The sequence below is a fragment of the Symphalangus syndactylus genome, chromosome 5 (genome assembly GCF_028878055.3).
Source record: "Symphalangus syndactylus isolate Jambi chromosome 5, NHGRI_mSymSyn1-v2.1_pri, whole genome shotgun sequence".
Classification (NCBI taxonomy): domain Eukaryota; kingdom Metazoa; phylum Chordata; class Mammalia; order Primates; family Hylobatidae; genus Symphalangus; species Symphalangus syndactylus.
The window spans coordinates 148,344,207-148,372,187 of NC_072427.2; the positions used below are offsets into that span (position 1 = coordinate 148,344,207).

The window sequence follows — 27,981 nt, forward strand, 5'->3', positions numbered from 1 at the left end:
CGGAGGTTGCAGTGAGCCGAGATTGCACCACTGCACTCCAGCCTGGGCCACAGAGCGAGATTCTGTGTGGAAAAAAAAGAAAACCTTGCTTTAAGCACCGAAAAAGTTGTGAAAGTTGTGACCAAGCTCCCACATCCTGAGAACTGGTGGTTCTCTGGGACTGCTGGCCAAACGTACTTGTTACCTAGTTGGGCTGGGATAAATAAAGGCCACTTAATTTAGTGCTAGATACCCTGTGTGGGCACCTAAGATGGTGTCTCAATTTGTTGTGTAATACCAATGAATGTATCACATATGACCAAATATGCCAGTGTTTCTTAGCTCCCTGAATATTTACTGCTTTTTCCTCCCACTCTCACCAATTCTTGAAAAGGCCCTAATGGCCCTAACTTCATCATCAGTATTAGAACTAGAATCTACTCTCTTTATGGATACCCTCAAACTCACTTATTGCAACAACTCTATGAGGTAGTTAGTATTCTCATTGTATAGTAAAACAGGCACAGAGATCAAGTTACCGGAAAGCATGACTTGTAATTAGAGCACAATTTCCTGGATTCTATTGCTGTATCTTACTACCTGCACGCTAGTAAACCTGGGGTTTACGGGCTACAGATCCTCTCAGCTCTGATACCCCCGCCACTCCTCCAGCCCCTGACCCCCTCCTCCAGCCTGCTCTTACTGTCCAGATAATGTTTCAAATACATCCCTGCATCCATTTCGAAGCAAAACAAAACTTCCAATCTGCCCCGAGTTGGAAGTTCCTCTTCTTCACATATTTGGTAGAAATTATATAGCTGAAAGTCTGTCTCTTTAAAAACTTGCCATAAGACATTGGTAATTCTTATGAAGGATGTGTGAGGGTATGAAAGATGTGAGGGGTGGCAGCTATCTTTAAGATACTATCTTACACCACTATTAGGTTATGGCCTTTGAGTTCTGTTTGCCTAGTGTGTTGGCAGCTTCTCATGCCCTTGACTGCTTTCCATTCTGATGAAAACCATAGAAATCACTCTACCATAGCTGACTAGAGTGATGGCTAGCAACTGACTAGCCAACTAGCCCAGTAGTGATACTGCTCCATCCCTCAATCCCTTCAGAATTATGATGCTAACATCACATATAAACAAAAGGAAAACAAAAACATGAGATTTCCCCCTTAGAGAGTAGCAAGAGGGGCCAGGCATAGTGGCTCACGCCTGTAATCCCAGCACTTTGAGAGGCTGAGGTGGGCAGATCACCTGAGGTCGGGAGTTCGAGACCAGCCTCACTAACATGGAGAAACCCCATCTCTACTAAAAATACAAAATCAGCCTGGTGTGATGGTGCATACCTGTAATCCCAGCTACACAGGAGGCTGAGACAGGAGAATCACTTGAACCCGGGGGGTGGAAGTTGCGGTGAGCCATGATCACGCCATCGCACTCCAGCCTGGGCAATAAGAGTGAAAATTCTGTCTCAAAAAAAAAAAAAAAACAAAAGCAGGAGGGCAAGGCAGGAAGTAATATTTTATATGTGAAAGTGTATTCTAGTGTAACGTACAGGAGCTCTGAGAAAAGATGTGCAGAATTATAGCTTTATTGTGAGTCACTCTTTGTATTTATAAGTAGAAAGCTGGTAATCTTTCTCAAGTTAAAAAAAATAATGCTGGGGGAGATGGTGTTTGTGTGAGTGAAAAGAAATGCAGACGGTTTAAATGTCTCAAGGCCTGATACTCTTCCCCAACTTCCTTAAGAAACTAACTGGCTTGAAAAAAGTCATATTCTGCAAAAGAGGGAAAAAAAGTTGGATCTTCCAGTTGCTGAGAAGGGATGTTTACGCAATATGAGCCTAAAGTGAACAGTTACCCTGCGCGGATTACCATACATTCCCGTTTTGGAGGGAAAAAAGTTTGCTAGAGAATGCAAAATGGCGACCTCCAGTGACGTCATACACGTCTCGGTCGCGTCCTGGGGTCTCTGTAAGGGCGGAAGCGGGCTACAGCCGCCTCACTATGGGCGGTCGTGGCTACCATGCAAAAGGAAAAGTTTCAGCGTCGGGCGGATGTGTACCGGTGGTAATATAGTAAGGGCGGAAGTTTTCCTTTAAGGGCGGAAGTTCACCTCTTAAGGGCGGAAAGGCTTTAGCCCCAAAATGGCTTCGGCCCCTGTCGCGTTACAGTCACTTCCGGGGCGGATCGGAAGTTGCTTTGTTTTGCTTCGAGATGGCTGCGGGGATGTATTTGGAACATTATCTGGACAGTAAGAGCAGGCTGGAGGTGGGGGTCGGGGCTGCAGAGTGGTTCGGGGATCAGGGATGAGAGGATCTGTAGCCCTTAAGTCCCAGTGACGAGAAGGTCACAATTATGAAGGGGTTCTGTGGCAGGAAATATTGGTGGGTGCGGAGAAAGAGGGGGTGGGGTAGCAGGATCGAGGCCCCGCTGTTGGGTGTAGACGAGGGAGGGGTGCGGTGTGGGGGTTAGTAGACGTGTCTTGAAGGGCTAGTGTGCATGGCCGGGAAGATAATTGCTGCTCCCATTCTCCAGGGCCTCCAGCCTCGGGGTAGATTTTTTTTTCGCCATAGTCGTTCAGAATCGTTATCAGCCATTGCCATTTGGAGCAGCGGTAAAGACCTCTCCTCCACTCCGTTCTTCCTCAAAAGGGGCTTCTCATGGGGTTGAGAGTGGTGGTGGTCAGTGACCACTGTCTGACGATGAACTAGAACGCTTCTCTTCATGGAGTAAAGATCTAATTCCCATCAAATGAAAATCTGGTGTTTATGCCATTTGTGTAAACCACCCCTGCACAAAGCCTATCGCTCTATGCGCTTACATTTGTTCTAGGGCCCAGAGTCATTTATTCAACAAGTATTTATTGAGGTCCTGCTATGGGTCAGACATAATGGCAGGCACTAGGGATAGAAAAATGAGTAAGATAAGGCTCCTGCCCTCAAGAAGCTCACGATCTAGTAGGAAGCAGATTCAGCAAATAATTATAAAACACTGTGACAAGTGAAATAATGGAAATACATTAAAAAGGACACTTGGTAGGCAACACTGGAGAAAAGGGGGGTAATTACCTGGGGATGTAGGAAAAGCTTTACAGCGGAGGTGATGTTTGAATAGGGTCTTGAAGGTTATTTGCCAGTGAGGAGAGAAAAAAGGAATTCTAGGTTGGGGAAAGCATCCGCAAAGGTACTGTGATGGGTTTGTGGCAAGGTCAAGGGTGTTTGGTATTTATGACTCAGAGGTCAGCGTATTTGATATTTATGAATTTAAGGTACGAAATTGAGAAACGAGACTGGAGAAAGAGGCTGAGGCTAGACTGGACAAGGTTTTTTTTTTTTTTTTTTTTTTTTTTTTTTTTTTTTTTTTTTGGAGACGGAGTCTCGCTCTGTCACCCAGGCTGGAGTGCAGTGGCGCAGTCTCGGCTCACTGCAAGCTCCGCCTCCCGGGTTCACGCCATTCTCCTGTCTCAGCCTCTCCGAGTAGCTGGGACTACAGGCGCCCGCCACCACGCCCGGCTAATTTTTTTGTATTTTTTTTTTAGTAGAGACGGGGTTTCACCGTGGTCTCGATCTCCTGACCTTGTGATCCACCCGCCTCGGCCTCCCAAAGTGCTGGGATTACAAGCGTGAGCCACCGCGCCCGGCCTGGACAAGGTCTTTTAAGCCAAACTAAGAAGTTTGCATTTTAAAGTAGAGTATGATTTTTATAAAGGAAAATGACTAATATATGGTAAATTGGAGTATGATATTGTCGATAACAGAGGTCAGTTAGTGATAACATTCCAGGACAGTGATAAGAACCTGATTTTAGGGAGTTACAGAAGTATTTAGGAGTTAAATATGAAAGGACTGACTGAATGACTGAGTGGTTGAGAGAGAAGGAAGAATCTAAGGTGGCTTCTTCCTGCTTAGAAAGTGAGGTAGACAGGCCGGGCGCGGTGGCTCATGCCTGTAATCCCAGCACTTTGGGAGCCCAAGGCGGGCAGATCACTTGAGGTCAGGAGTTTGAGACCAGCCTGTCCAACATGGTGAAGCCCAGTCTCTACTTAAAAAAAAAATTAGCTGGGCATGGTGGCATGTGACTGTAATCCCAGCTACTTGGGAGGCTGAGTCAGGAGAATCACTTGAACCCAGGAGGTGAAGATTGCAGTGAGCTAAGATCATACATACCACTGCACTCCAGCCTGGGTGACAGAGAGAGACTCTGTGTCCCTCTCAAAAAAAAAAAAAAAAGGCTGGTGGCCAGGGGCGGTGGCTCATGCCTGTAATCCCAGCACTTTGGGAGGCTGAGGCAGGCGGATCATGAGATCAGGAGATCGAGATCAGCCTGGCTAACATGGTGAAACCCCGTCTCTACTAAAAATAAAAAAAAAATAGCCAGGTGTGGTGGTGTGCCCCTGTAGTCCCAGCTACTCGGGAGGCTAAGGCAGGAGAATCGCTTGAACCTGGGAGGTGGAGGTTGCAGTGGGCCGAGATCACACCACTGCACTCCAGCCTGGGCAACAGAGTGAGACTCCGCCTCAAAAAAAAACCAAAAACAAAAACAAAAAGGCTGGGAGTGGTGGCTCACGCCTATAATCCCAGCACATTGGGAGGCTGAGATGGGTGGATTGCCTGAGGTCAGGAGTTCCAAGACCAGCCTGGCTAACATGGTGAAACCCCGTCTCTACTAAAAATACAAAAATTAGCTGGGCGTGGTGGCAGGCGCCTGTAATCCCAGCTACTTGGGAGGCTGAGGCACAAGAATCCCTTGAACCCGAGATTACGCCATTGCACTCCAGCCTGGGCGACAAGAGCAATACTACACCTCAAAAGAAGAGAAAAGAAAGTTACTCAGAGGAGAAAAGATCATGCCAACTGCTGCAGAGATATTTTTTAGGATAGGCTTAATAACACCATTAGATTTGGTAAGTCACCAGTGACTCAATCTTGTGAACTGGTGGTAGCAGACCTGAAGTTGTAGGTTTAAACAGTAGAGGCATTTCATTTTTTAAAATTTATTTTATTTTAGTTTTTCTGTTTGTTTTTGAGACAGAGTCTCGCTCTGTCGCCCAGGCTGGAGTGCAATGGTGTGATCTTGGCCCACTGCAACCTCTTCCTCCCGGGTTCAGGCGATTCTCCTGCCTCAGCCTCTCGAGTAGCTAGGATTACGGTGCCCGCCACCATACCCAGCTCATTTTTGTATTTTTAGTAGAGACGGGGTTTCACTGTGTTGGCCAGGCTGGTCTGGAACTCCTGACCTCAGGTGATCCACCCACCTTGGCCTCCCAGAGTGCTGGGATTACAGGCATGAGCCACCGTGCCAGCCCTTTTATTTTTAATATATATATTTAATTTTTATAGACACAGGATCTGGCCATGTTGCCCAGGCTGGTCTCAAACTCCTGAGATCAAGTGATTACCTGCCTTGGCCTCCCAGAGTGCTGGGATTACAGGCGTGAGCCACTGTGCCCAGCCAGTAGAGGCATTTTTAAAGTTTTAGGTGGAGTCTTGGGAAGAGATTTTTCTTGTACTGGGATAACAAGTATTCATGCATTTATTCAAGTATTTACTGAGTACCTGCTCTTTGCAAGTCATAATTCTAAACACTAGGGAAACAGGAGAGAATATGATAGCCATGTTCGGCCTGGGGAGACAGATACCAAATAACTAATTACACATTATTATTTTTGTTTGTTTGTTTTTTGAAACAGTCTTGCTCTTTTACCCAGGCTGCAACCTCCACCTCCCTGGTTCAAGCAATTGTCCTGCCTCAGTCTCCCGAGTAGCTGGAACTACAGCCATGGGCCGCCATGCCCATCTAATTTTTTGTTTTGTTTTGTTTTTTTTTTTGAGACAGAGTCTTGCTCTGTCACCCAGGCTGGAGTGCAGTGGTGTGATCTCGGCTCACTGCAACCTCCACCTCCTGGATGCATGCCATTCTCCTGCCTCAGCCTCCCAAGTAGCTGGGACTACAGACGCCCGCCACCACGGCCAGCTAATTTTTTTGTATTTTTAGTAGAGATGGGGTTTCACCATGTTAACCAGGATGGTCTCAATCTCCTTGACCTCGTGATCTGTTCTCCTCGGCCTCCCAAAGTGCTGAGATTACAGGCGTGAGCCACCGCACCCGGCCTCATTTTTGTTTTGTTTTGTTTTTGAGATGGAGTCTCGCTCTGTCACCCAGGCTGGAGTGCAGTGGTGTGATCTCAGCTCACTGCAACCTCCACCCCCCGGATTTAAGCAGTTCTTGTGCCTCAGCCTCCCAAGTATCTGGGATTACAGGTTTCACCATGTTGGCCAGGCTGGTCTTGAACTCCAGACTTCAAGTGAGCCACCCACCTCGGCCTCCCAAAGTGCTAGGATTACAGGCGTGAGCCACTGTGTCTGGCCCTAATTTTTGTATTTTTAGTAGAGATGGGGTTTTGCCAGGTTGCCTAGGCTGGTCTTGAACTCCTGGCCTTGAGTGATCCACCTGCCTTCCAGAATGCTGGATTACAGGCATGGGCCACCACACCCAGCCAACTAATTACACGTTTATTTAATTACAGTTGGATAAGTGCTTTAAAAAGGTGGTTAGAATACCTTGACATAGATCTAGGGCAGTTCACAGAGTCTGGGAAAGTTGAATTTGAGCTGAACTTTGGAAGAACGAACAGGAATTTAATAGGCCAAGAGGGATGGGGTGGATGGGATGAGGAAAAGCAAGCAGTGCATTCCAACTAGAGAGAACAGCATTTGGAAAGCCAAATGGCAGGAGGAGTACAGGCCAGTTTGAGGCAGTGAGAGGAAGCCAGTATGGGCAGAGCAGAGCACAAAGAGAGACTGACATGAGTTAAGGCTGGTGTGAGTGAGGTAAGCAAGGGCCAGAAAGCACAGAACATCTTCAGAGCAATAGGAAGTTACCAGAAGGTTATAAGCTGGAGAGTGACTTGATTAGGTTTGCATTTTTTATTTTTGTGTTTTTGTTTTTGTTGTTTTGAGTCAGTGTCTTGCTCTGTCATCCAGGCTGGAGTGCATTGGTATGATCTCGGCTCACTGAAACCTCCACCTCCCAAGTTCAAGGGATTCTTGTGCCCCAGCCTCCCAAGTAGCTGGGATTACAGGCGCGTGCACCAAGCCTGGCTAAGTTTTTGTATTTTTGGTAGAGACAGAGTTTCACCATGTTGCCCAGGCTGATCTTGAACTCCTCAGCTCAGCTGATCCACCCACCTGGGCCTCCCAAAGTGCTGGGATTACAGGCATGAGCCACTGTGCCTGGCCAGGTTTGCATTTTTTAAAAAGGACATTCTGGCTACTATATGGAAGTAGATTGGAAGTGTTATGTGTATAATGGAGGATACCAGAAGACTATTTGTAATTTGAGGACAAAGAGCTTGGAGGCAGAGATGGAAAATAAAAGAAAGGGGCCGGGCTTAGTGGCTTATGCCAGTAATCCCAGCACTTTGGGAGATCAAGGCAGGCGGATCACCTGAGGCCAGGAGTTCAAGACCAGTCTGGCCAAAATGGTGAAACCCTGTGTCTACTAAAAATACAAAAATTAGTCGGGTGTGGTGGCGTGTGCCTGTGGTCCCAGCTACTCCAGAGGCTGAGGCAGGAGAATCACTTGAACCCGGGAGGTGGAGGCTGCAGTGAACCAAGATCATGCCACTGCACTCCAGCCTGGGCAACAGAGCAAGACTCTGTCTCAAAAAACAAAAAAGGAAAAGAAAGGAAAGGGAAGAGCTTTTTTTTTTTTAGAGACAGAGTCTCGCTCTGTCACCAGGCTGGAGTGCAGTGGTGCAATCTTGGCTCACTGCAGCCTCTGCCTCCTGGGTTCGAGTGATTCTCCTGTCTCAGCCTTCTGAATAGCTGGGATTACAGGTACGCGCCACCACGCCTGGCTAATTTTTATATATTTTAGTAGAAACAGGCTTTTGCCATGTTGGCCAGGCTGGTCTCAAACTCCTGACCTCGTGATCCACCCACCTCAGCCTCCCAAAGTGCTGGGATTACAGGCTTGAGCCACCACACCTGATGGGAAGAGCTTATTTGTAAAGGAAGGTCACTGAAGGCGAAAAGGGTGGGACAGCCATGCAGAAATGGAAAGGTTTTGTAGAGAAAGAGTTAAGCATGGCTTGTCATGAGAGAACTGATAAATCCTGTCACAGATAAATCCAGAGGTTCAGAGGAAGGAAGACTGAGCTGCACTTTATTTTTTGTTTGTTTGGTTTTTGTTTTTTTTTTTTTTTTTTGAGATGGAGTCTCGCTCTGTTGCCCAGGCTGGAGTGCAGTGGTGTGATCTCGGCTCACTGCAAGTTCCGCCTCCCAGGTTCACGCCATTCTCCTGCCTCAGCCTCCTGAGTAGCTGGGACTACAGGCGCCTGCCACCACACCTGGCTAATTTTTTGTATTTTTAGTAGAGATGGGGTTTCACCATTGTTAGCCAGGATGGTCTCGATCTCCTGACCTCATGATCTGCTCTCCTCAGCCTCCCAAAGTGCTGGGATTACAGGTGTGAGCCACCATGCCTGGCCGTTTGTTTGTTTTTGAGACAGGGTCTTGCTCTATTACCCAGGCTGGAGTGCAGTGGCTCGATCACAGCTCACTGCAACCTCTGCCTCCTGGATTCAAGTGATTCTCATGCCTCAGCCTCCCAAGTAGCTGGGATTAGAGATGCACACCATCACACCAGGCTACTTTTCATATTTTTAATAGAGATGGGGGTCTCGCCATGTTGGCCAGGCTGGTCTTGAATTCCTGGCCTTGAGTGATCCACCCCCTCGGCCTCCCAAAGTGCTGGGATTGCAGGCATGAGCCACCATGTCCGGCCTGAACTGCACTTTAAAAGGAGCTGTAAGGCCTATGCATAGTCAGTCCTGTGATTGTTTCTCTCTCTTCTCTAGGTATTGAAAACCTTCCCTTTGAATTACAGAGAAACTTTCAGCTCATGAGGGACCTAGACCAAAGAACAGAGGGTACGTATAGAGTAAAAAGTTTTTGTATGTAATGAGTGTGTGTAATCATTTATTTTTCTACTTGATGTTACTGTATCATCTGGTATGATCTGGAGAACTGTGGCTTCTCTCTCTCCTTTTTTACACTCTTGGAATTCTTAAAACAGGATAATGATCCTCATTTCTGTATCAGCTTTTTCATAACAAATATAGTATTGTGAAAACGCCTCAAGAATTCAAAGATGCTGTGTTCTTTATGTCTTCCTCGAGAATAATTAGCCAGGCCGGCTCACACCTGTAATCCCAGCACTTTGGGAGGCCTAGGCGGGCAGATAACTTGAGGCCCGGAGTTTGAGATCAGCCTGGCCACATGGTGAAATCCCATCTCTACTAAAAATACAAAAACTAGCCAGGTGTGGTGGCATGCACCAGTAATCCCAGCTACTCGGGAGGCTGAGACATGAGAACCGTTTGAACCTGGGAGGTGGAGGTTGTAGTGAGCCAAAATCATGCCACGTGCCACTGCACTCCAGCCTAGGCAACAGAGCAAGACTCTGTCTCAAAAAAAAAAAAAAAAAAAAAAAAGAAGAATTAAAGAAAGTCAACTCGAGTCATTTCTGCTCTCCACGTTTGATATATTTATAGGATGACTAGAATGTTTCTACTTCTCTCATCGTTAATGTTATTGTCATAAATTCCCAGTGTGACTTTAGACTGCAACATATGTTGGTAGATGGGAGGTTTGCTCTATAAGTCCTTAAAAAGAGAAAGAAAAAAGAAAGAGAGGAAAGAAAAAAAAGCAGTAATTGACACCAGGATCTCTACACCGTTCACACTTACAGAAGCATTAGATGCTATCTTCAGCTTGGAACATTGAGCAAATTTGGCTGCATTGGGCCATTCCCTTGGTTTCTTCAGAGATGCCTGTTGGAGCTATTCCCGTACCCACTGAAGGATCTGTAGTCTTGTCTTCTATTCTGTGTAGCCATGTTCAAGGATGTAACAGACTGGTTTTGAGATACATGAAGCTGTGTCTTAAGTTACTCTGAGTTTACACATGAAAAGGTGAACATCCTGGGAAACCCTGGACGTAGTTCCCTGAGAACTGCCTGCCGCGTGGTGAGCACCAGCTTGCTTTGTTTGTAATACGGTTCTAACTCTTGAGTTCACACATGGAAAGACCTGTTGGAGATGATGGAACTATATGCTTTTTCAGCTTCTTCCAAGAGCCTGGAATGAAGTGGAGTATAAACAGTGTATTCACAGATCCTCCTGGTTATCTGCTGCTGCACTATGTTAGAGTCAGACTTGTCTCTTACTACTGATGTATTTATGAGCCTTTCCAAATATTAGTAAACATCTGTAGTCTCAGTGTCCTGGGACATTACCATTCTTCCAATATTAAAACATCTGGGGCCGGGTGCGGTGGCTCACACCTGTAATCCCAGCACTTTGGGAGGCAGAGGCGGGTGAGTCTCCTGAGGTCAGGAGTTTGAGACCAGCCTGGCCCATACGGTGAAACCCTGTCTCTACTAAAAATACAAAAATTAGTCGGGTGTGGTGGCGCATGCCAGTAATCCCAGCTACTCAGGAGGCTGATGCAGGAGAATCGCTTGAACCTGGGAGGTGGAGGTTGCAGTGAGCTGAAATCACACCACTGCAGTCCAGCCTGGGCAACACAGTGAGACTTGGTCTCAAAAAATAAATAAATAAAATAAAACAAAACATCTGGGAGACCGGGTACTGTGGCTCATGTCTGTAATCCCAGTACTTTGGGAGGCCGAGGCGGGCAGATCACTTGAGATCAGAACTTCAAGACCAGCCTGGCCAACATGGTGAAACCACATCTCTACTAAAAATGCAAAAATTAGCCAGGTGTGGTGGTGCACACCTGTAGTCCCAGCTACTCGGGAGACTGAGGCACAAGAATCCCTTGAACCTGGGAGGCAGAGGTTGAGGTGAGCCAAGATCGTGTCACTGCACTCCAGCCTGGGCAACAGAGTGTGACTGCATCTCAAAACAAACAAACAAATGTGTTTGGAGCAATATCTAGGATGGACAAACAGGAAAAAAAAAAGTGATGGAAAATGAAAGAAGTTGCAATGATGAGCCAAATAGGGTGGGCAGCCTGGCTGCAGTGGCTCACACTTGTAATCCCAACACTTTGGGAGGCTGAGGCAGGTGGATTATTTGACCAGGAGTTCAAGACCAGCCTGAGCAATATAGTGAGACCTCATCTCTAGAAATCATTTTTTTTTTTAAATTATCAGAGTGTAGTGGCATGTGCCTGTGGTCCCAGCTACTCCAGAGGCTGAGATGGGAGGATCATTTGAGCCCAGAGGTCAAGGCTGCAGTGTGATCCATGATCATGCCATTGCATTCCATCCAACCTGAGCAATAGAGTGAGACCCTGTCTCAAAAAAAAAAAAAAAAAATAGAGTGAGCAGTAAGATAAGCAGAGTCGTTACACGGATGTTGGAGTAAGGTCTAATTTTAAATTGTGTGATATACTCAACTACTCAGGAGGCGAAAAGATAGAATCACTTGAGGACAGGAGTTGGAGGCCAGCCTAGGCAACAAACATAAGACAGAACCTGCGCCTGCCTCTAAAAATAAATAGATTAGGCCAGGCATGGTAGCTCACCCCTTATAATCCCAGCACTTTGGGAGGCTGAGGAAGGCAGATTGCTTGACCCAGGAGTTCGAGACCAGCCTGGGTAACGTGGAAAAACCCTGTCTCTACAAAAAAAATAGAAAAAATGAGCCAGGCGTGATGGTGCCTGAGCTGGGAGGATCACCAGAGCTCAGGAAGTTGAGGCTGCAGTGAGCCGTGATTGTGCCACTGCACTCCAGCCTGGGCGACAGAGTGAGACCCTGTGTCAAAAAGAAAAAATACTAATAATTTTGAAATGTGTGATATTGATGTACAGACTTGGAAACCAGCAACAGGAGATGACTCAGCCTGATTTGTGGCAGACAACTGCTGTGGGATGTTTTTGAGAAGGAAACAATGGCTTTTGAGACAAAATTCAAGAAGCAGAAAGCCCTTCAAAGAAGCATCTTCAAACATGGACAAAAATATACTTCATAGAAATGTGGTGTGCAAAGGATCCCTTGCTGTGTTTCAATAATTTAAATTCCACCTATGATAGCAATGTTTTCAGCACCTTGAAAGCAAATATTGTCAGTATGTTCCATTACTTGAGTGCGTGGCACAGTACCTCTGCACATTCAGTACTTTTTAGTTGGAAGGTTGTGCTAGTCAATGGAAAAGGTCCAAAGAACAAAAGGAAGAAATGTGTTTCACCTAGCCACTCAGGGGCCCTTGTGACCAGGCCTCTGTCTCTGTTGTAGACCTGAAGGCTGAAATTGACAAGTTGGCCACTGAGTATATGAGTAGCGCCCGCAGCCTGAGCTCCGAGGAAAAATTGGCCCTTCTCAAACAGATCCAGGAAGCCTATGGCAAGTGCAAGGAATTTGGTGACGACAAGGTGCAGCTTGCCATGCAGACCTATGAAATGGTATGGCCCTGTTCATGGCTCCCCACCTACCTCCCATCTAATCCTCAGGGTCTTAGACCCCTCCTTCAACTGTGTTGGGATATGTTTGGGGTCTGTGAGATCCATAAACTCTGCCTTAACCTATTTTCTTTAATTGGAGATAGTTTTGTACCTCTCCTTTCTCCTTCCTTTCCACCCAGGTGGACAAACACATTCGGCGGCTGGACACAGACCTGGCCCGTTTTGAGGCTGATCTCAAAGAGAAACAGATTGAGTCAAGTGACTATGACAGCTCTTCCAGCAAAGGCAAAAAGAGTGAGGAGGGGGGCGGGGCTGTGAGAGGTGGGGCGAGGATTCAAAGGGAGAAGAAGTCAGCTCTTCATCTGGTGGGAAGTTTGGCACCAGGTTGGAAGAGGGGGAGAGAAGAGGACTTAACCCATCTTTCTGTCTCCCTGCCTTCTGGCTTTCTCCCTCTTCCCTAGAAGGCCGGACTCAAAAGGAGAAGAAAGCTGCTCGTGCTCGTTCCAAAGGGAAAAATTCAGATGAAGAAGCCCCCAAGACTGCCCAGAAGAAGTTAAAGCTCGTGCGCACGTGAGTGTATCAGGGAGCCCATTGCCGGATGACATCCTCTTCTCTCCCGGTGCCCCACTCCCAGCAGGCACCGCCCTCTGCCGCTTTCTATATCTCTGTGCCAAGAACTCTTCTTATCATTTTGGTATCTGCTGGAGAAGCCACAAATCATTTGCCCTACCAGGATCTCCTGCCACCTCTGAAAGCCTCAGGCTTTAGCTTCCCTTCCTGCAGATGACACTTTCTCTTCCTCTTGGCATGCAGAAGTCCTGAGTATGGGATGCCCTCAGTGACCTTTGGCAGTGTCCACCCCTCTGATGTGTTGGATATGCCTGTGGATCCCAACGAACCCACCTATTGCCTTTGTCACCAGGTCTCCTATGGAGAGATGATTGGCTGTGACAACCCTGATGTGAGAAACATTTTGCCTCAGGATGGGGGGTTGTGAGGGGCCTGAAGGGAGTGGGTACAAGAGGGAAAATCCTACAGTTGAGTACTGGGACTTCAGAATAGAAGAAAGATGGGCTGGACATAGTAGCTCTTGCCTGAAATCCCAGCACTTTGGGAGGCTGAGGTGGGCAGATCACGTGAGGTCAGGAGTTCGAGACCAGCCTGGCCAACATAGTGTAACCCCTTCTGTACTAAAAATACCAAAATTAGCTGAGCATAGTGGCACATGACTGTCATCCCAGCTACTCGGGAGGCTGAGGCAAGAGGCAGGAGAATTGCTTGAACCTGGGAGGCAGAGGTTGCAGTGAGCTGAGATCATGCCACTGCACTCCAGCCTGGGCGACAAGAGCAAGACTCTGTCTCAAAAAAAAAAAAAAAAAAAAAAGCCTGAAAGCCTGGCGCTGTAGCTCACGCCTGTAATCCTAGCACTTTGGGAGGCCAAGGTGAGCGGATCACTTGAGATCAGGAGTTCGAGACTGGCCTGGCCAACACGGTGAAACCCCGTCTCTACTAAAAATACAAAAATTAGCCAGGCATGGTAGCGTGTGCCTGTAATCTCAGCTGCTCGGGAGGCTGAGGCAGGAAAATCGCTTGAACTCGGGAGGTGGAGATTGCAGTGAGCTGAGATCATGTCATTGCATTCCAGCTTGGGCAACAGAGTGAGACTCTGTCTCAAAAAGAAAAAAAGAAGGAAGATGGTGGGAACTGGTTGGCCTTGGGACTTGCAAGAATTCTCCAAAAGGATGGAGTAAAGGACAGGATGTTCCTAAGGAATCTGGAGGGGCTTTCTCTCCTTCCTGTGGCCCTTCCTGGCCTCTGACTACTTCTTTCTTCCTCTTCCAGTGTTCCATCGAGTGGTTCCATTTTGCCTGTGTGGGGCTGACAACCAAGCCTCGGGGGAAATGGTAAGTGGCAGGAGTTGGAGGGTCCCTAAGTTGAGTGGTCGAGGGCATTCTCCCTTTCACTCACTTTTCTCTCCCCTTCTCTTTTTCAGGTTTTGCCCACGCTGCTCCCAAGAACGGAAGAAGAAATAGATAAGGCCTTGGATTCCAACAGTTTCTTCCACATCCCCTGACTTGGGCTAGTGGGCAGAGGAATGCCTGTGCTGGGGCCAGGGGTTCAGGGAGGAGTGGATGGCACAGTGCTGTCGTCCCTTCTCCTCCCCTCTCCCCACTGCCGGTGCTGAGGCTGCATCAAACCCTGGTAGGGAGGGGTGCCGCAGCCACTAACGGTATGTGCTCTCCTTCAGCCCTCTCCCTTCGGAGGGACGTGGTCTTGCCCACTGTCCTTTGGCCTCCATGCTGAGGTTGGTGCTGTATTTCAGAGGGAGGGTCCTTTTCATTCCCCTTGCTTTGTATTTAAGGACTGGGGCATAGCATGGGGGCAGTCCCCCAGACCTCTTCATTCCCCCTCCCCCTGTGGTGAGGGCTAGGTGTGATCAACACTTTTCTTCTCCATTCCCTTCCTGCTTTTTTCATGGTGGGGGATCCACCAGGTCATCTAGGCTCTGGTCCTAGTTGAAGGGGCACCCCTTCCTCTGTGCCAAGAGGATTCATCCTGGCCTTGTGAATGGGAGAGGGGGCAAGGTGGAATGCAGATAACTCACATGTAAAAGGAACTTGGGTAGGTAAATAAAAGCTATACATGTTGGCCTGCTGTGTTTATTGTAGAGACACTGTTTTAGTAAACATGCTGAGCATTCTTTTTGCATCCTCTGGGTTGGATGCGACGTGAGAGGATGGCATGCCAGAACCCATAAGTTCTCAACTTGGGAAAGACAGAGGTGCTGGAGGGTGGGCCTCAGACCAGGGGGTTTCCAAAACTTTGTAAATCATACATCTTTTTTCCATAAAGCATCTTTCACTTAATTTCCAATAAATGATGTATTTGTGCTATACATGTTTACTGCTATACTATACATTAGCTTGACTTCTTTTTTTTTTTCTTTGAGGCAAAGTCTCACTCTGTCGCCAGGCTGGAGTGCAGTGGCGTGATCTCGGCTCACTGCAGTCTCCGCCTCCCGGGTTCAAGTGATTCTCCTGCCTCAGTCTCACAAGTAGCTGGGACTACAGGCATATGCCACCATGCCCAGCTAATTTTTGTATTTTTAGTAGAGACGGGGTTTCACCATGTTGGCCAGGATGGTCTCCATCTCTTGACCTCATGATCTGCCTGCCTTGGCCTCCCAAAGTGCTGGGATTACAGGCATGAGCCACGGCACCCAGGCTGATTTCTTTTCTTTTCTTTCCTTTTCTTTTTTTTTTTTAAAGTAGGCCAGGCCTGGTAGCTCACGCCTGTAATCCCAACACTTTGGGAGGCCAAGGGAGGAGGATCACCTGAGGTCAGGAGTTCAAGACTAGCCTGGCCAACATGGCAAAACCCTGTCTCGACCAAAAATACAAAAATTAGCTGGGCGTGGTTGTGGGTGTCTGTAATCCCAGCTACTCGAGAGGGTGAGGCAGGAGAATTGCTTGAACCTGGGAGGCAGAGGTTGCAGTGAGCTGAGATCGCACAACTGCACTCCAGCCTGGGCAATAGAGCGAGACTCCATCTCAAAAAAATAAATAGGCTGGGTGCAATGGCTCACACCTGTAATCCCAGCACTCTGGGAGGTTGAGGTGGGTGGATCACCTGAGGTCCAGAGTTCGAGGCCAGTCTGGCCAACATGTTAAAACCCTGTCTCTACTAAAAATACAAAAATTAGCCAGATGTGGTGGCATGTGCCTATAATCCTAGCTACTTGGGAGGTTGAGGCAGGAGAATCACTTGAACCCAGGAGGCAGAGGTTGCACTGAGCTGAGAACAGCCGTAATTTTTGTATTTTTAGTAGAGACCAGGTTTCACCCTTTTTTTTTTTTTTTTTTGAGATGGAGTCTCACTCTGTCATACAGGCTGGAGTGCAGTGGCATGATCTCGGCTCACTGCAACCTCTGTCTCCCGGGTTCAAGCAATTCTCCTGCCTCAGCCTTCCGAGTAGCTGGGACTACAGGCACATGCCACCACGCCCGGCTAATTTTTTGTATTTTAGTACAGACAGGATTTCACCGCGTTAGCTAGGATGGTCTCGATCTCCTGACCTCGTGATCTGCCCGCCTCGGCCTCCCAAAGTGCTAGGATTACAGGCATGAGCCATTGCGCCGGCTGAGTTTCACCATTTTGGCCAGGCTGGTCTCAAACTCCTGGCCTCAAGAGATCCACCCTCCTTGGCCTCCCAAAGTGCTGGAATTCCAGGAATGAGCCACAGTGCCTGGTCTCTATTTTATTAATTTATTTTATTTTTTTTTGAGACAGGGTCTCACTTTGTCACCCAGGCTGGAGCACAGTGGTGAGATCTCAGCTCACTGCAGCCTTGACCTCTGAAGACTCAGGTGATCCTCCTACCTCAGCCTCCCCAAGTAGTAAGTGGAACAACAGGCACACACCACCACACCTGACAATTTTTGTATTTTTTGTAGAGACAGGGTTTCGCCATGTTGCCCAGGCTGGTCTGGACCTCCTGGGCTCAAGTAATCCACCCGCCTTGACCTCCCAAATGCTGGGATTACAGGCATGAGCCAAGTCTGGCCCAAGACAATTTCTTGTTTTATTTTTCTTTTTTACTTTTGTTTTTGGGTGGGGACAGGGTCTCATTTTGCCACCCAGGCTGGAGAGCAGTGGTCCGATTGCACCTCACTGCAGCCTTGACCTCATGGGCTCAAGCGATCCTCCCACCTCAGCTCCCCAAGAAACTGGGACTACAGGCACGTGCCACCACGCTTGGCTAATTTTTTGTACTTTTTGTAGAGACGAGGTTTCGCCCTGTTGCCCGGGCTGGAATTTCTCATTTTAAACACAAAACAGATACAAAAACAAAAGTTCTCTTCCCATACCTCAGTGGACTGTCTTACTCGATTCTCCCTTGGAAACCACTTTCCTAGACCACTGAGCCACCCTCTTGTTTTCCCCTTGGACCCATTTTGCTCATGGAGGCACCCTGTCTAGTTCCTATCCAGATAGGCCTTGACTTGGTTTTGCACATTCCATCTCTGCCTGTGCTTAGCTCTAGACCTCACGACCTGTTGGGCGAGTTGCTTCCCTAAGCCCCGATTTCTCATCTGTAAAAGGAATGATAGTGTATCCACCTTATGGGATTCCTATGGCAATTAAGTAAGGTAGTGCATGTAAAGACACTAAGTGGTTGGCCACGGTGGCTCACACCTGTAATCCCAGCACTTTGGGAGGCCGAGGTGGACAGATCACATGAAGCCAGGAGTTCAAGACCAGCCTGGCCAACATGGTGAAACCCAGTCTCTACTAAAAATATAAAAATTAGGCCAGGCATGGTGGCTCACGCCTGTAATCCCAGCACTTTGGGAGGCCAAGGCGGACGGATCACAAGGTCAAGAGATCGAGACCATCTGGCCAGCATGGTGAAATCCCATCTCTACTAAAAATACAAAAATTAGCTGGGCATGGTGGCACGCACCTGTAGTCCCAGCTACTCGGGAGGCTGAGGCAGGAGAATCACTTGAACCTGGGACGCCGAGGTTGTAGTGAGCCGAGATCGCGCCACTGCACTCCAGCCTGGGCGACAGAGTAGGACTCCGTCTCAAAAAAAGAAAGAAAGAAAAAGACGCTAAGTGAAGGTAGCTTTTTTTTTTTTTTTTTGAGACAGAGTCTCGCTCTGTCACCCAGGCTGGAGTGAAGTGGCGCGATCTCGGCTCACTGCAAGCTCCGCCTCCCGGGTTCACGCCATTCTCCTGCCTCAGCCTCTCGGAGTAGCTGGGACTACAGGTGCCCGCCACCACGCCCGGCTAATTTTTTTTTTGTATTTTTAGTAGAGACGGGGTTTCACCGTGGTCTCGATCTCCTGACCTGGTGATCCGCCCGCCTCGGCCTCCCAAAGTGCTGGGATTACAAGCGTGAGCCACCGCGCCCGGCCTGAAGGTAGCTTTTGCCATTCCTACCATCTGAGGGCACTTGAGGGCCCTGAGAGCCCGGCTGTCGAGGCCCCGCCCCGGCCCGCTCTTTGGGACGCGTGGGCGGTGCCCGCGTGCGCCCCGCCCCGCCCCGCGCTTGCGGCTCTCTCTGCGGCTTGGCCCGTTAGAGGCGGCGAACGCGGGCGGATCTTCTGCGGCCATGAGGAAGCCAGCCGCTGGCTTCTTTCCCTCACTCCTGAAGGGTGAGAGGTTTACACCTGCTCCAACAGACTCTCCCCGGGCTAGTCCTCTCCCTCCCGAGAGCTGTGCTTTGACGGTTTCTGGAACGCTTCCTCATGGTGGTCGCGCTGGGTCGGCTCCCTAGTTCCTGGGCTACTCCCATCTACCCCCGCCCGCGGCCGGACCTTTGCCTCTGTCTCTAGAATCTCCCCACCCTGGTCAGCAGGGATAACCCGCACTCTTTTCCTAATTTGCCAGTCTGGGTCTGTCTGCCCTGGTCTCGGAGCGGGTTTGGGGGTTCGGTCCTTCCATCATCCGTTCGCCCGCTCCGCAGTGCTGCTCCTGCCTCTGGCACCTGCCCCAACCCAGGATTCGACTCAGGCCTCCACTCCAGGCAGCCCTCTCTCTCCCACCGAATACGAACGCTTCTTCGCACTGCTGACTCCAACCTGGAAGGCAGAGACTACCTGCCGTCTCCGTGCAACCCAAGGCTGCCGGAATCCCACACTCGTCCAGCTGGACCAATATGAAAACCACGGCTTAGTGCCCGATGGTGAGGGCCAGACTAGGGGGGAAACCGAGGCACCCAGAGTGTTCACCCAAACCTCAGGGCAAAAACCCCTGTGCTCATGTGAGGCGGGGAAGGGCATGGCTGGCACCTCACCGTGTGCTCGTACTCTCCACCCTCCCCGTGTCCACCCTCCCCATGGCGTGGAGTCCATTGCCCACAGCCCCACCCCAAGCTCCCCACGGGTTCATCTTCTCCACCCCTGCCCTTTCTCAGGTGCTGTCTGCTCCAACCTCCCTTATGCGTCCTGGTTTGAGTCTTTCTGCCAGTTTACTCAGTACCGTTGCTCCAACCATATCTACTATGCCAAGGTGAGGCCCAGGACAAAGGTTGGATTTGGTGCTCCAGGGCCAAGGGAGAGGCGGCAGCAGTGGGGAGTTGAGGAGGGGTTCCAGGAGAGTCATCCTTAGCTCCTCCTTCCCTGCCATTTTGCCAGTCATTTACCCAGATTATATATGAATACAGTCTCACCTTGGATATTCAGATTGAACAATTCTGTTACTGCAAGAAAAGTAGAGAAGAGACTGGGCATGGTGGCTCACGCCTGTAGTCCCAGCACTTTGGGAGCCTGAGGTGGGCAGATCACCTGAAGTCAGGAGTTCGAGACCAGCCTGGCCAATATGGTGAAACCCTGTTTCTACTAAAAATACAAAAAATACAAAAAAAAAAATAGCCGGGTTTGGTGATGGGTGCCTGTAATCCCAGCTACTCGGGAGGCTGAGGCAGGAGAATTGCTTGAACCTGGGAGGCAAAGGTTGCAGTAAGCCGAGATCATGCCACTGCACCCTATCCTGGGTGGCAGAGCGAGACTCTGTCTCAAACAAAAAAAAAAAAACAGGGACAAGTGAGGTGGCTCACGCCTGTAATCCCACCACTTTGGGAGGCCAAGGCAGGCAGATCATGAGGTCAGGAGATCGAGACCGTCCTGGCTAACACGGTGAAACGCTGTTTCTACTAAAAATACAAAAAATTAGCAGGGCGTGGTGGCGGGCGCCTATAGTCCCAGCTACTTGGGAGGCTGAGGCAGGAGAATGGCGTGAACCTGGGAGGCGGGGCTTGCAGTGAGCCAAGATCGCGCCACTGCACTCCAGCCTGGGTGACAGAGTGAGACCCCGTCTCAAAAAAAAAAAAAAAAAACCCAAACATGAAAAAGCAGAGAAGAGGGATGGGAAGAGGAAAAGAGATAAGCCCTTCCGTTTCTTCGAACAGGTCAGTGATTTTGAGTCAAATGCAAAAGTGACAGCAGGGATGTGGCCCAGACAAACAGAGGTTCATCTTCTGAAGGGACCCTTTCTCAGGTCTAGAGGGTTCCAGCAGGGACCATGTCCCTTTATCCCTGCCTAGAAACTGTGAGAAATAAGACATGCTGGAAAAGGGGTTAAAGAACCAGCTGGAGCAGAAGTCTGCCCTTGAGGAAAGGCTTTCCCATTTTCCTTCTCTTCCTGCAGAGAGTCCTGTGCTCCCAGCCAGTCTCTGTTCTCTCACCTAACACTCTCAAGGAGATAGAAGCGCCAGCTGAAGTCTCGCCCACCACGATGACCTCCCCCATCTCACCCCACTTCACAGGTGAGACCCTCTCAGCAGCTGGGAGACCACCAGCTACTCCCACAGTTCCCAGAGCCCACAGCGTAAGGCATCCATGGCAGGGAAATGGGAAGCATGTTGGGCGGGAAGGGGGCGCCAGCAGACAGCTGTTTACACAAAGGAGTGTCAACTTTTTATGAATACAAGTTAGGGCTCTCCTGGACCAGAATCTCTTCTGCCATTACTTACAATTTTTTCCCAATTCCAAAGACGTGGTTGCATTGGAAGATCTCTGGGCCCTTTATAAGCTAATGTCTTCACTTCAGAAAGGATTGGCTGCTAGCCACTCAGCATATGTGGTGTTTCGTAAGGGAGAGGGACAAACGGTGGTATTTGAGGTGGAAGTTAGGGAAGGAGGAGTGCTTGCCAGGGAGGTGGAAAGGTGATGCATACCACCAACCTTACAGTTGCCGCGGTAATGTTCTTTTAGTTTAATACTTATATTCTTTTCTGTGTTTTTCTGTGTATATAAGTGTGACTTGGTCTGCTTTGTTTATGTGTGTGTCCCTCTGTGAACAAAGACACTCAGGGGCTAGAAGCCTGACTGTCTCTTTCCCTTCTCTCTAAACCCTGCTGTAGTGACAAAACAGCGCCAAGCCTTCCAGCCCTGGCCTGAGAGGCTTAGCAACAACGTAGAAGAGCTCCTACAATCGTCCTTGTCCCTGGGAGGCCAGGAGCAGGCGCCGGAGCACAAGCTGGAGCAAGGAGTGGAGCACCCGCAGGAGCCGATGCAAGAACACAAGCAGGAAGAGGGGCAGAAACAAGAAGAGCAAGAAGAGGAACAGGAAGAGGAGGGAAAGCAGGAAGAAGGACAGGGGACTAAGGAGGGACTGGAGGCTGTGTCTCAGCTGCAGACAGACTCAGAGCCCAAGTTTCACTCTGAATCTTTATCTTCTAACCCTTCCTCCTTCACTCCCCGGGTACGAGAAGTAGAGTCTGCTCCTCTGATGATGGAGAGCGTCCAGGAGCTCATTCGATCAGCCCAGGAAATGGATGAAATTAATGAAATATATGATGAGAACTCCCACTGGAGAAACCAAAACCCTGGCAGGTATAGGAAGTTTTGACTCTGTCATCCACCCTGCCCTCCCTTCTGCCTTCCTTGGGAATGAGAAGCCCATTTTCCTAGCTTCAGCCTCCAGATCCACTCAGATCTGTCTGGGCTTCGGGCACAGCTAGCAACTGCCTCACCAGTTCTGTGCCCATTGTTGGCTTAAGCACTGCTCAAATGCTTATTCTCTATGTCAGCCCTGTACCTGGAGCTACCAGACTTGGGTTCTGGTCTTGTCTCTGCCCTGTTTAGCATTGCAATCCTGAGAAAGTTATTTCTCCTTTCGGGTCCTCAGTTCCTCATTTGAAAAATGAGGCGATTTGCCCAGAGGCCTCTAAGGCCCCATGCTAAGTGTGATGAATGTGTGTGACCAAAGCAGACACTAAGGGAAGGGGAGGAGACTGGATGTAGTTTCCTGCCCGGGCCACCTGGCCCAGCCCCACCCTCAGTGCTGTCTTCTTGCAGCCTCCTGCAGCTGCCCCACACAGAGGCCTTGCTGGTGCTGTGCTATTCGATTGTGGAGAATACCTGCATCATAACCCCCACAGCCAAGGCCTGGAAGTACATGGAGGAGGAGATCCTTGGTTTCGGGAAGTCGGTATGCCCGCCATATTGTCTAATGGATACATGCCACTGGGCATCCTCTTGGCCAGGCACTGTGCTAGGCTATGGGAATGGAGGATGGGCAGGAGAAGCATGAGGCATAGCTGGAGAGATTCTCTCCAAGTGGGACTCTTTTCTTAGGAAGGACATTACCAGTCCACCTTAAAGGAGGAAAGCTCAAGACCCAGCCTGGAATGCAATCCAGTCCAGAATTCATTCTTCACCTCTTCACCTCCCTGAGTTGCCAGGCTTCCAGATTTCACTCTTTATTTTATTTTATTTTTTTTGAGACAGGGTCTTGCTCTATTACCCAGGCTGGAGGGAAGTGGTGCACTCATGGCTCACTGCAGCCTTGACCATCTGGTCTCAAGTGATCCTCTCATCTCAGCCTCCCGAGTAGCTGGGACTATAGGCATGTGTCACCATGCCTGGCTAATTTATTTTTTTTTTTGTAGAGGTGGGGTCTCGCTTTGTTGCCCATGTTTGTCTAGAACTCCTGGGCTCAAGCAATCCTCCTGCCTCGGCCTCCCAAAATGCTGGGATTACAGGCGTGAGCCACTATGCCCAGCCCTGAGTCAACTCTTGATTCTTGATCCAGCTCACTATCTTCCTAGCTTTGCCTTAGATGCAGCTCTTCTTTCCAGAGAGTTCATAGAACCCACTCCAGGGAATCTGTAAAGAGATTCCAGTCTCAATGTGTCCCCAACAACCAGCACGTCTATTCCCAGGAAAATATACCTTAGATTTTCACAAATAATACAATTTAGCAAACATTTCTTGAGAGCTCAGATACCATCCATTCATCTGTTTGTTCAACAAATGCTGATTGGGAGGACAAGAATAACTTAAAAATGAATGAGGTAGAGCATACTTGTCCTATATAAATCCAGAATTTCTATAAAGCTCAAGTAACTAGGATAATGTGAAATTGGGATGGTGACAAATAGATTACCCAGAGCCCAGAAACAGATTTTCTATGACTGATTTGTGGGAAAAGAGGAACTCCCATTTATGGTACTGGAATGATGGGTTAACCATGAGGAAAAAATGAAATTGAATTTCTAACTTACACCAGACACAAAAAACATTTCAAGGTGATTTAAAGACTTAAAGGTTTCACACCATATACAAAAATTAACTCAAAATGGATCAAAGACCTAAATGTAAGACCTAAAAGTGCCTATAAAACTCTTAGAATAAAACTTAGATGTATTTTGTCATGAAAAAAATCAAATACTGATTGGGGACAAACTCTACTAGATATTTAAGATGTTCGCAGTACGTACAATAGAGCCAGTCCTCTGTCCTCTCGGAATCTAGGGCAGGAGAGAGACAAGGAAATATGCAGGATGGTGTGATGGGATCAATGCTGTAGCAGGGATAGGCACAAAGAACAGAGAGAGCAGATGGGGTGGGTTGGAGACAACTCTCCATGTTTGGGAGGATCAGAGGGTGCTTCCAAGAAGAACTGATGTTTAAACTGAGACCTGAAGATAAAAGAAATGAATCCAGGCAAAAGAAGGGGCTTGGTAGAAGATTCCTGATAGAGAATAGTATGTGCAAAGGCTATGATGCAAGGAAGAGTAGAAATTTCTTTTCTTTTCTTTTCTTTTTTTCTTATTTTTTTGAAACAGTGTCTCACTGTGTCACCCAGGCTGGAGTGCAGTGGTGTGATCACAGCTCACTGCATCCTTGACCTCCCAGGCTCAGGTGATTCTCCTACCTCAGCCTCTCTGGTAGCTGGGACTAGTGGCATGCACCACCACACCTGGCTAAGTTTTTGTATTTTTTTGTAGAGACAGGGTCTCGCCATGTTGCCCAGGCTGATCTCAAACTCCTGGGCTCAAGGAATCCGTCTCAGCCACTTCCACTCAGCTGGAATTACAGGCGTGAGCCACCGTGCCTGGCCCAAAGAAGAGGCAGAAATTTCATAAGTGAAATCAGTATGCTAACAATGAGCATACTGTTTCTGCTCTTAAGGGCCAAGAACCCATGAGGGGGTTAATATGGATACAGTAATATTAGAAAAGGAGTGTGGTCAGTGAGGTTCTTAAACAAAATGTAAGAAGTTCGGGGTTGTATGGAGGGAGCTCACTGGATTTGATGGCTTAGATAAGAGGACAGTAAGGAGGGAGTCCCTGTTACCTGGAGCAGAGCAGCAGGAGACAGAGTCAAAGACATCAACAGGGTCATGATGCAAAAACTCTTGAATGGCAACATGAGCATTTGCACTTAATTTGATAGGAAAGGGGAATCCAATAAGGATTTCTGGTCAGGAACATGATGCCTCCCTTATGTGGGAGGAGCAGGCAAGGTGCTGTAGGAGATTTCATGCACTGTGACAGGCTGTGCACACGGGGGAGGAAGGAGGACCGTGGGATTGACTAAAGATGCTGCTTAGCACGATCTCCTGCTAGTGCTGAGGAAGCTGAGGGCAGAATCCAGCTGGGAGATTGGTAACTCCACTCTGAAGAATAGCTTCCAAGAACTTGGAGGTTTCCAACCCAGGTACTTGGATAGAGCATAGGTTTTAGAGTTGGAAGGACCTGGACCCATGTCCCAGCTTCCCCATCTGTTAGATAAGTGGCTTTGAGCAACTTACTCAACCTCACTGAGAGTCAGTTTCCTTGTCAGTAAATGAGAGTAATATTAGTATCTCTGCTATGATAGGGTTCTCGTGAAACCTAAATGAAATGAGAGCATGTGTAGCCATAGTGCTGGCACTGTGTCACCTCTTTGTAAATATTAGCATTATCATTAGCAGAGGTGGAAGGGGAGCGTTATGAGTTCTTTTCAGATAGGCTAAGTTGGGGTAACTGTAAGATCACCCGATCACAGACATCTGTCAGGCACTTGGCAATGAGGATTTGGAGCCCAGGAGAGAGAGCAGAGCTGGTGATAAAGACTTGGGTGTCACCTGCAGATAGATGATTACCTAGGAGTAGATAAATCATCCAGGAAGAGGGTGAAGAAATAGCTGAGGCAAGGTCCTTGAGGAACCCTTGGGGAGGAGGACAAGTAGAAAACCCAGAGAAGCTTTTGGAAGAGGCTAAATGCAAAGACATTCTGCAGGGCCCACCCTGGAGGGCTGAGGCATGGGAGAAGGCAGGCCGCTGACTCTCAGCTTCAGCCTCACCCATTCTCCTGCCCCAGGTCTGTGACAGCCTTGGGCGGCGACACATGTCTACCTGTGCCCTCTGTGACTTCTGCTCCCTGAAGCTGGAGCAGTGCCACTCAGAGGCCAGCCTGCAGCGGCAACAATGCGACACCTCCCACAAGACACCCTTTGTCAGCCCCTTGCTTGCCTCCCAGAGCCTGTCCATCGGCAATCAGGTACCTAGCCCGGCAGCCGGCAGTGGGAAAGGCAGAACTGGGTGGCGGGGGTGGGGTGGTGGTGGCCAGCAGGAGGGGAGGGGCACGCACCTCTCCCCTATCTCCTGTGCCACAGGTAGGGTCCCCAGAATCAGGCCGCTTTTACGGGCTGGATTTGTACGGTGGGCTCCACATGGACTTCTGGTGTGCCCGGCTTGCCACGAAGGGCTGTGAAGATATTCGAGTCTCTGGGTGGCTCCGGACTGAGTTCCTTAGCTTCCAGGACGGGGATTTCCCCACCAAGGTCAGAGCCTTTCCTCAAAGCTCAGCCCCATCCCTACCCTCACCCCATTCCTTCCAGTTACTTGCTGTGAGTAGCCCTAGTTTGTGGAAGGTGGCTTGAGCCCCTGGCTTCTGAGAACCAGTCCTCACTGAACCTCCTGCCTCTCTCCAACAGACCATTGCACCCCACTCCATCCTCCAACAATAGAGCAGGCAAAGGAGTGGGGACCCGGAGGGCTGAGAAAACACAGGAGCTGGAGATTCTGGTCCCAGCTCTGCCAGTTACTTGCTGAGTGGCTATGATCAAGTCACTTCCTACTCAATCAAAGTTAGAGTCATCTCTACAAGAAATGACTAAGTGACACGTGCACCACTGCCCAACCCTGTGATCCAGGACTTCCCGGCCTCAGCCTGACGGGCTCTTCCCAGCTCTTCCAGTGCCTTCCCTGCTCAGTTAAATCAACTTGGCTCCCCGTTCCCCTGAGTTACCTCCCCTGTGGAATGACCTGTTGTTTTAGATCCAGGCCTCTCCTTCTGTAGTTAGCAGGGAAAACCAAGGCAAGGAAAAGTAAGGGCAGCTGAAGCAAGGGCTGGTAGCTGAGCTGAGGGGCCCATGTCCAGCTCTTGTCCCTAGGCCCCTTGATCTGGAATGGGGAGGCGAGGTCCAAAGAAGGCAGTGACTCACTTCCCCCTTCCCTCATCTACCATTACCAGAAAAATCCTTGACATCAGGCCACTAATTGGGTCCCTGTCCCATGTTCTGGACCCTTATCTGCCCCGTCCTGCCCCATTCCCGCTTCCTCAGCCACTTTCCCAGTAAGCTGACTGGCAGCCTCATACTCTCCCAGGCTCCTGGCTTCTTCCCAGCAACCTGTGACAGAGCGAGAGGGGAAAGGCAGAGGGAAAGCAGAGTGAAGGGCCACCTGTGTGTGGAAGGCCTGGGTCTTGGGCCACACCCTGCCCCTGGCTCTGCCCTAGCAGATACTCCTTGGAGTGCTGCTGTCTGGTGAGGCTTCTGATATCCCCTTCCCTCTCCCTGGCTCTTGGCTTAGATTTGTGACACAGACTACATCCAGTACCCAAACTACTGTTCCTTCAAAAGCCAGCAGTGTCTGATGAGAAACCGGAATCGTAAGGTGAGCACCCCTACCCTGCCCCTCCTTCTCCCAGGACCCCCTCAAACAGTCACCATAATTGGTCTATTCTGAGGCCCCCTCTGTGAGCAGCTAGGATGTGGAAAGCGGTTCCCTGCTTGCATCTCTGGGGCAGAGGCCTCCACCAGCAGGCTCCCCTCCATTCCTCCAGTCCTGGAGGAAGCAAGGCCCTCCTAGGCAGGTGGTGGATAACAGAGGAGGGCCCTGGGAACACCACAGGAAGAACCCTTGGCTGGGCTGGGACATGGACGTTGAGGTCTTGGTCTGTCTCCTCTTCTTACTCACCAAGTAGCCTGGGATGACGCACTTCCCCCTCTGAGCCTCAGATGCCTGTTTCTGCATGAAAGGGGTTGGGCTGCTTGATGTCTCCTCTGACTTTAAAAACTCACATTTGAGTTTCCTCCTTTCCTCTACTGCTCTGTGCCCATGCCTGCCCACCTCTCGTTCTTTTGGGCTTCTGACACCTCCCCTCCTCCCCACTCCTGGCGCCCGGCTCCGTGATACAGACTGTCTGCACTGAATCCCTGTGTAGGTGTCCCGCATGAGATGTCTGCAGAATGAGACTTACAGTGCGCTGAGCCCTGGCAAAAGTGAGGACGTTGTGCTTCGATGGAGCCAGGAGTTCAGCACCTTGACTCTAGGCCAGTTCGGATGAGCTGGCGTCTATTCTGTCCGCACCCCAGCCCAACCTGCCCACATTCTTTATTGTTTTTAGACCCCATTGCTTTCAGGCTGCCCCTTCTGGGTCTGTTACTCGGCCCCTACTCACATGTCCTTGGGTTGGAGCAACAGTCCCAGAGAGGCCACGGTGGGAGCCGCGCCCTCCTTAAAAGATGACTTTACATAAAGTGTTGATCTTCAGCCTGGGT

At 49.3% G+C, this 27,981-nt stretch overlaps 2 protein-coding genes across 5 annotated transcripts; both read left to right on the plus strand.

The window, feature by feature from the left end:
* The first annotated feature begins 2,144 nt into the window (after window positions 1–2,144).
* Window positions 2,145–15,070, plus strand: ING4 (inhibitor of growth family member 4). 4 transcript variants are annotated; one of them, XM_055280965.2, is made up of 8 exons: window positions 2,145–2,240; window positions 8,850–8,921; window positions 12,255–12,421; window positions 12,601–12,715; window positions 12,883–12,991; window positions 13,235–13,382; window positions 14,264–14,325; window positions 14,415–15,070. In XM_055280965.2, exons 1-8 carry the CDS (start codon window positions 2,204–2,206, stop codon window positions 14,452–14,454), a joined length of 750 nt encoding a protein of 249 aa, XP_055136940.1. In that variant the 5' UTR covers window positions 2,145–2,203; the 3' UTR covers window positions 14,455–15,070. The 4 variants fall into 4 exon arrangements, with proteins under 4 accessions (XP_055136940.1, XP_055136935.1, XP_055136936.1 ...); XM_055280960.2 differs by having other exon boundaries at window positions 12,886–12,991; XM_055280961.2 differs by having other exon boundaries at window positions 12,601–12,706.
* A 3,371-nt stretch (window positions 15,071–18,441) lies between these two features.
* ACRBP (acrosin binding protein) lies at window positions 18,442–27,973 on the plus strand. Its single transcript, XM_055280955.2, has 10 exons — window positions 18,442–18,581; window positions 18,893–19,111; window positions 19,343–19,437; window positions 20,575–20,692; window positions 21,290–21,761; window positions 22,227–22,359; window positions 25,518–25,697; window positions 25,813–25,980; window positions 27,011–27,094; window positions 27,645–27,973. Exons 1-10 carry the CDS (start codon window positions 18,539–18,541, stop codon window positions 27,765–27,767), a joined length of 1,635 nt encoding a protein of 544 aa, XP_055136930.2. The 5' UTR covers window positions 18,442–18,538; the 3' UTR covers window positions 27,768–27,973.
* The last annotated feature ends 8 nt before the right edge of the window (window positions 27,974–27,981 follow it).

What these genes read in the sequence shown, in the direction of transcription:
- ING4 (XM_055280965.2), top strand. Translation starts at nt 2,204, where the DNA reads ATGGCTGCGGGGATGTATTTGGAACATTATCTGGACA. An exon ending in TTCCAGCAAAGGCAAAAAGA is followed by an intron (nt 12,716 to 12,882) that starts GTGAGGAGGGGG and finishes CCTCTTCCCTAG; the next exon opens with AAGGCCGGACTCAAAAGGAG. An exon ending in AAGTTAAAGCTCGTGCGCAC is followed by an intron (nt 12,992 to 13,234) that starts GTGAGTGTATCA and finishes CTTGGCATGCAG; the next exon opens with AAGTCCTGAGTATGGGATGC.
- ACRBP (XM_055280955.2), top strand. Translation starts at nt 18,539, where the DNA reads ATGAGGAAGCCAGCCGCTGGCTTCTTTCCCTCACTCCTGAAGG. An exon ending in ACCATATCTACTATGCCAAG is followed by an intron (nt 19,438 to 20,574) that starts GTGAGGCCCAGG and finishes CTCTTCCTGCAG; the next exon opens with AGAGTCCTGTGCTCCCAGCC. An exon ending in TCCTTGGTTTCGGGAAGTCG is followed by an intron (nt 22,360 to 25,517) that starts GTATGCCCGCCA and finishes CTCCTGCCCCAG; the next exon opens with GTCTGTGACAGCCTTGGGCG.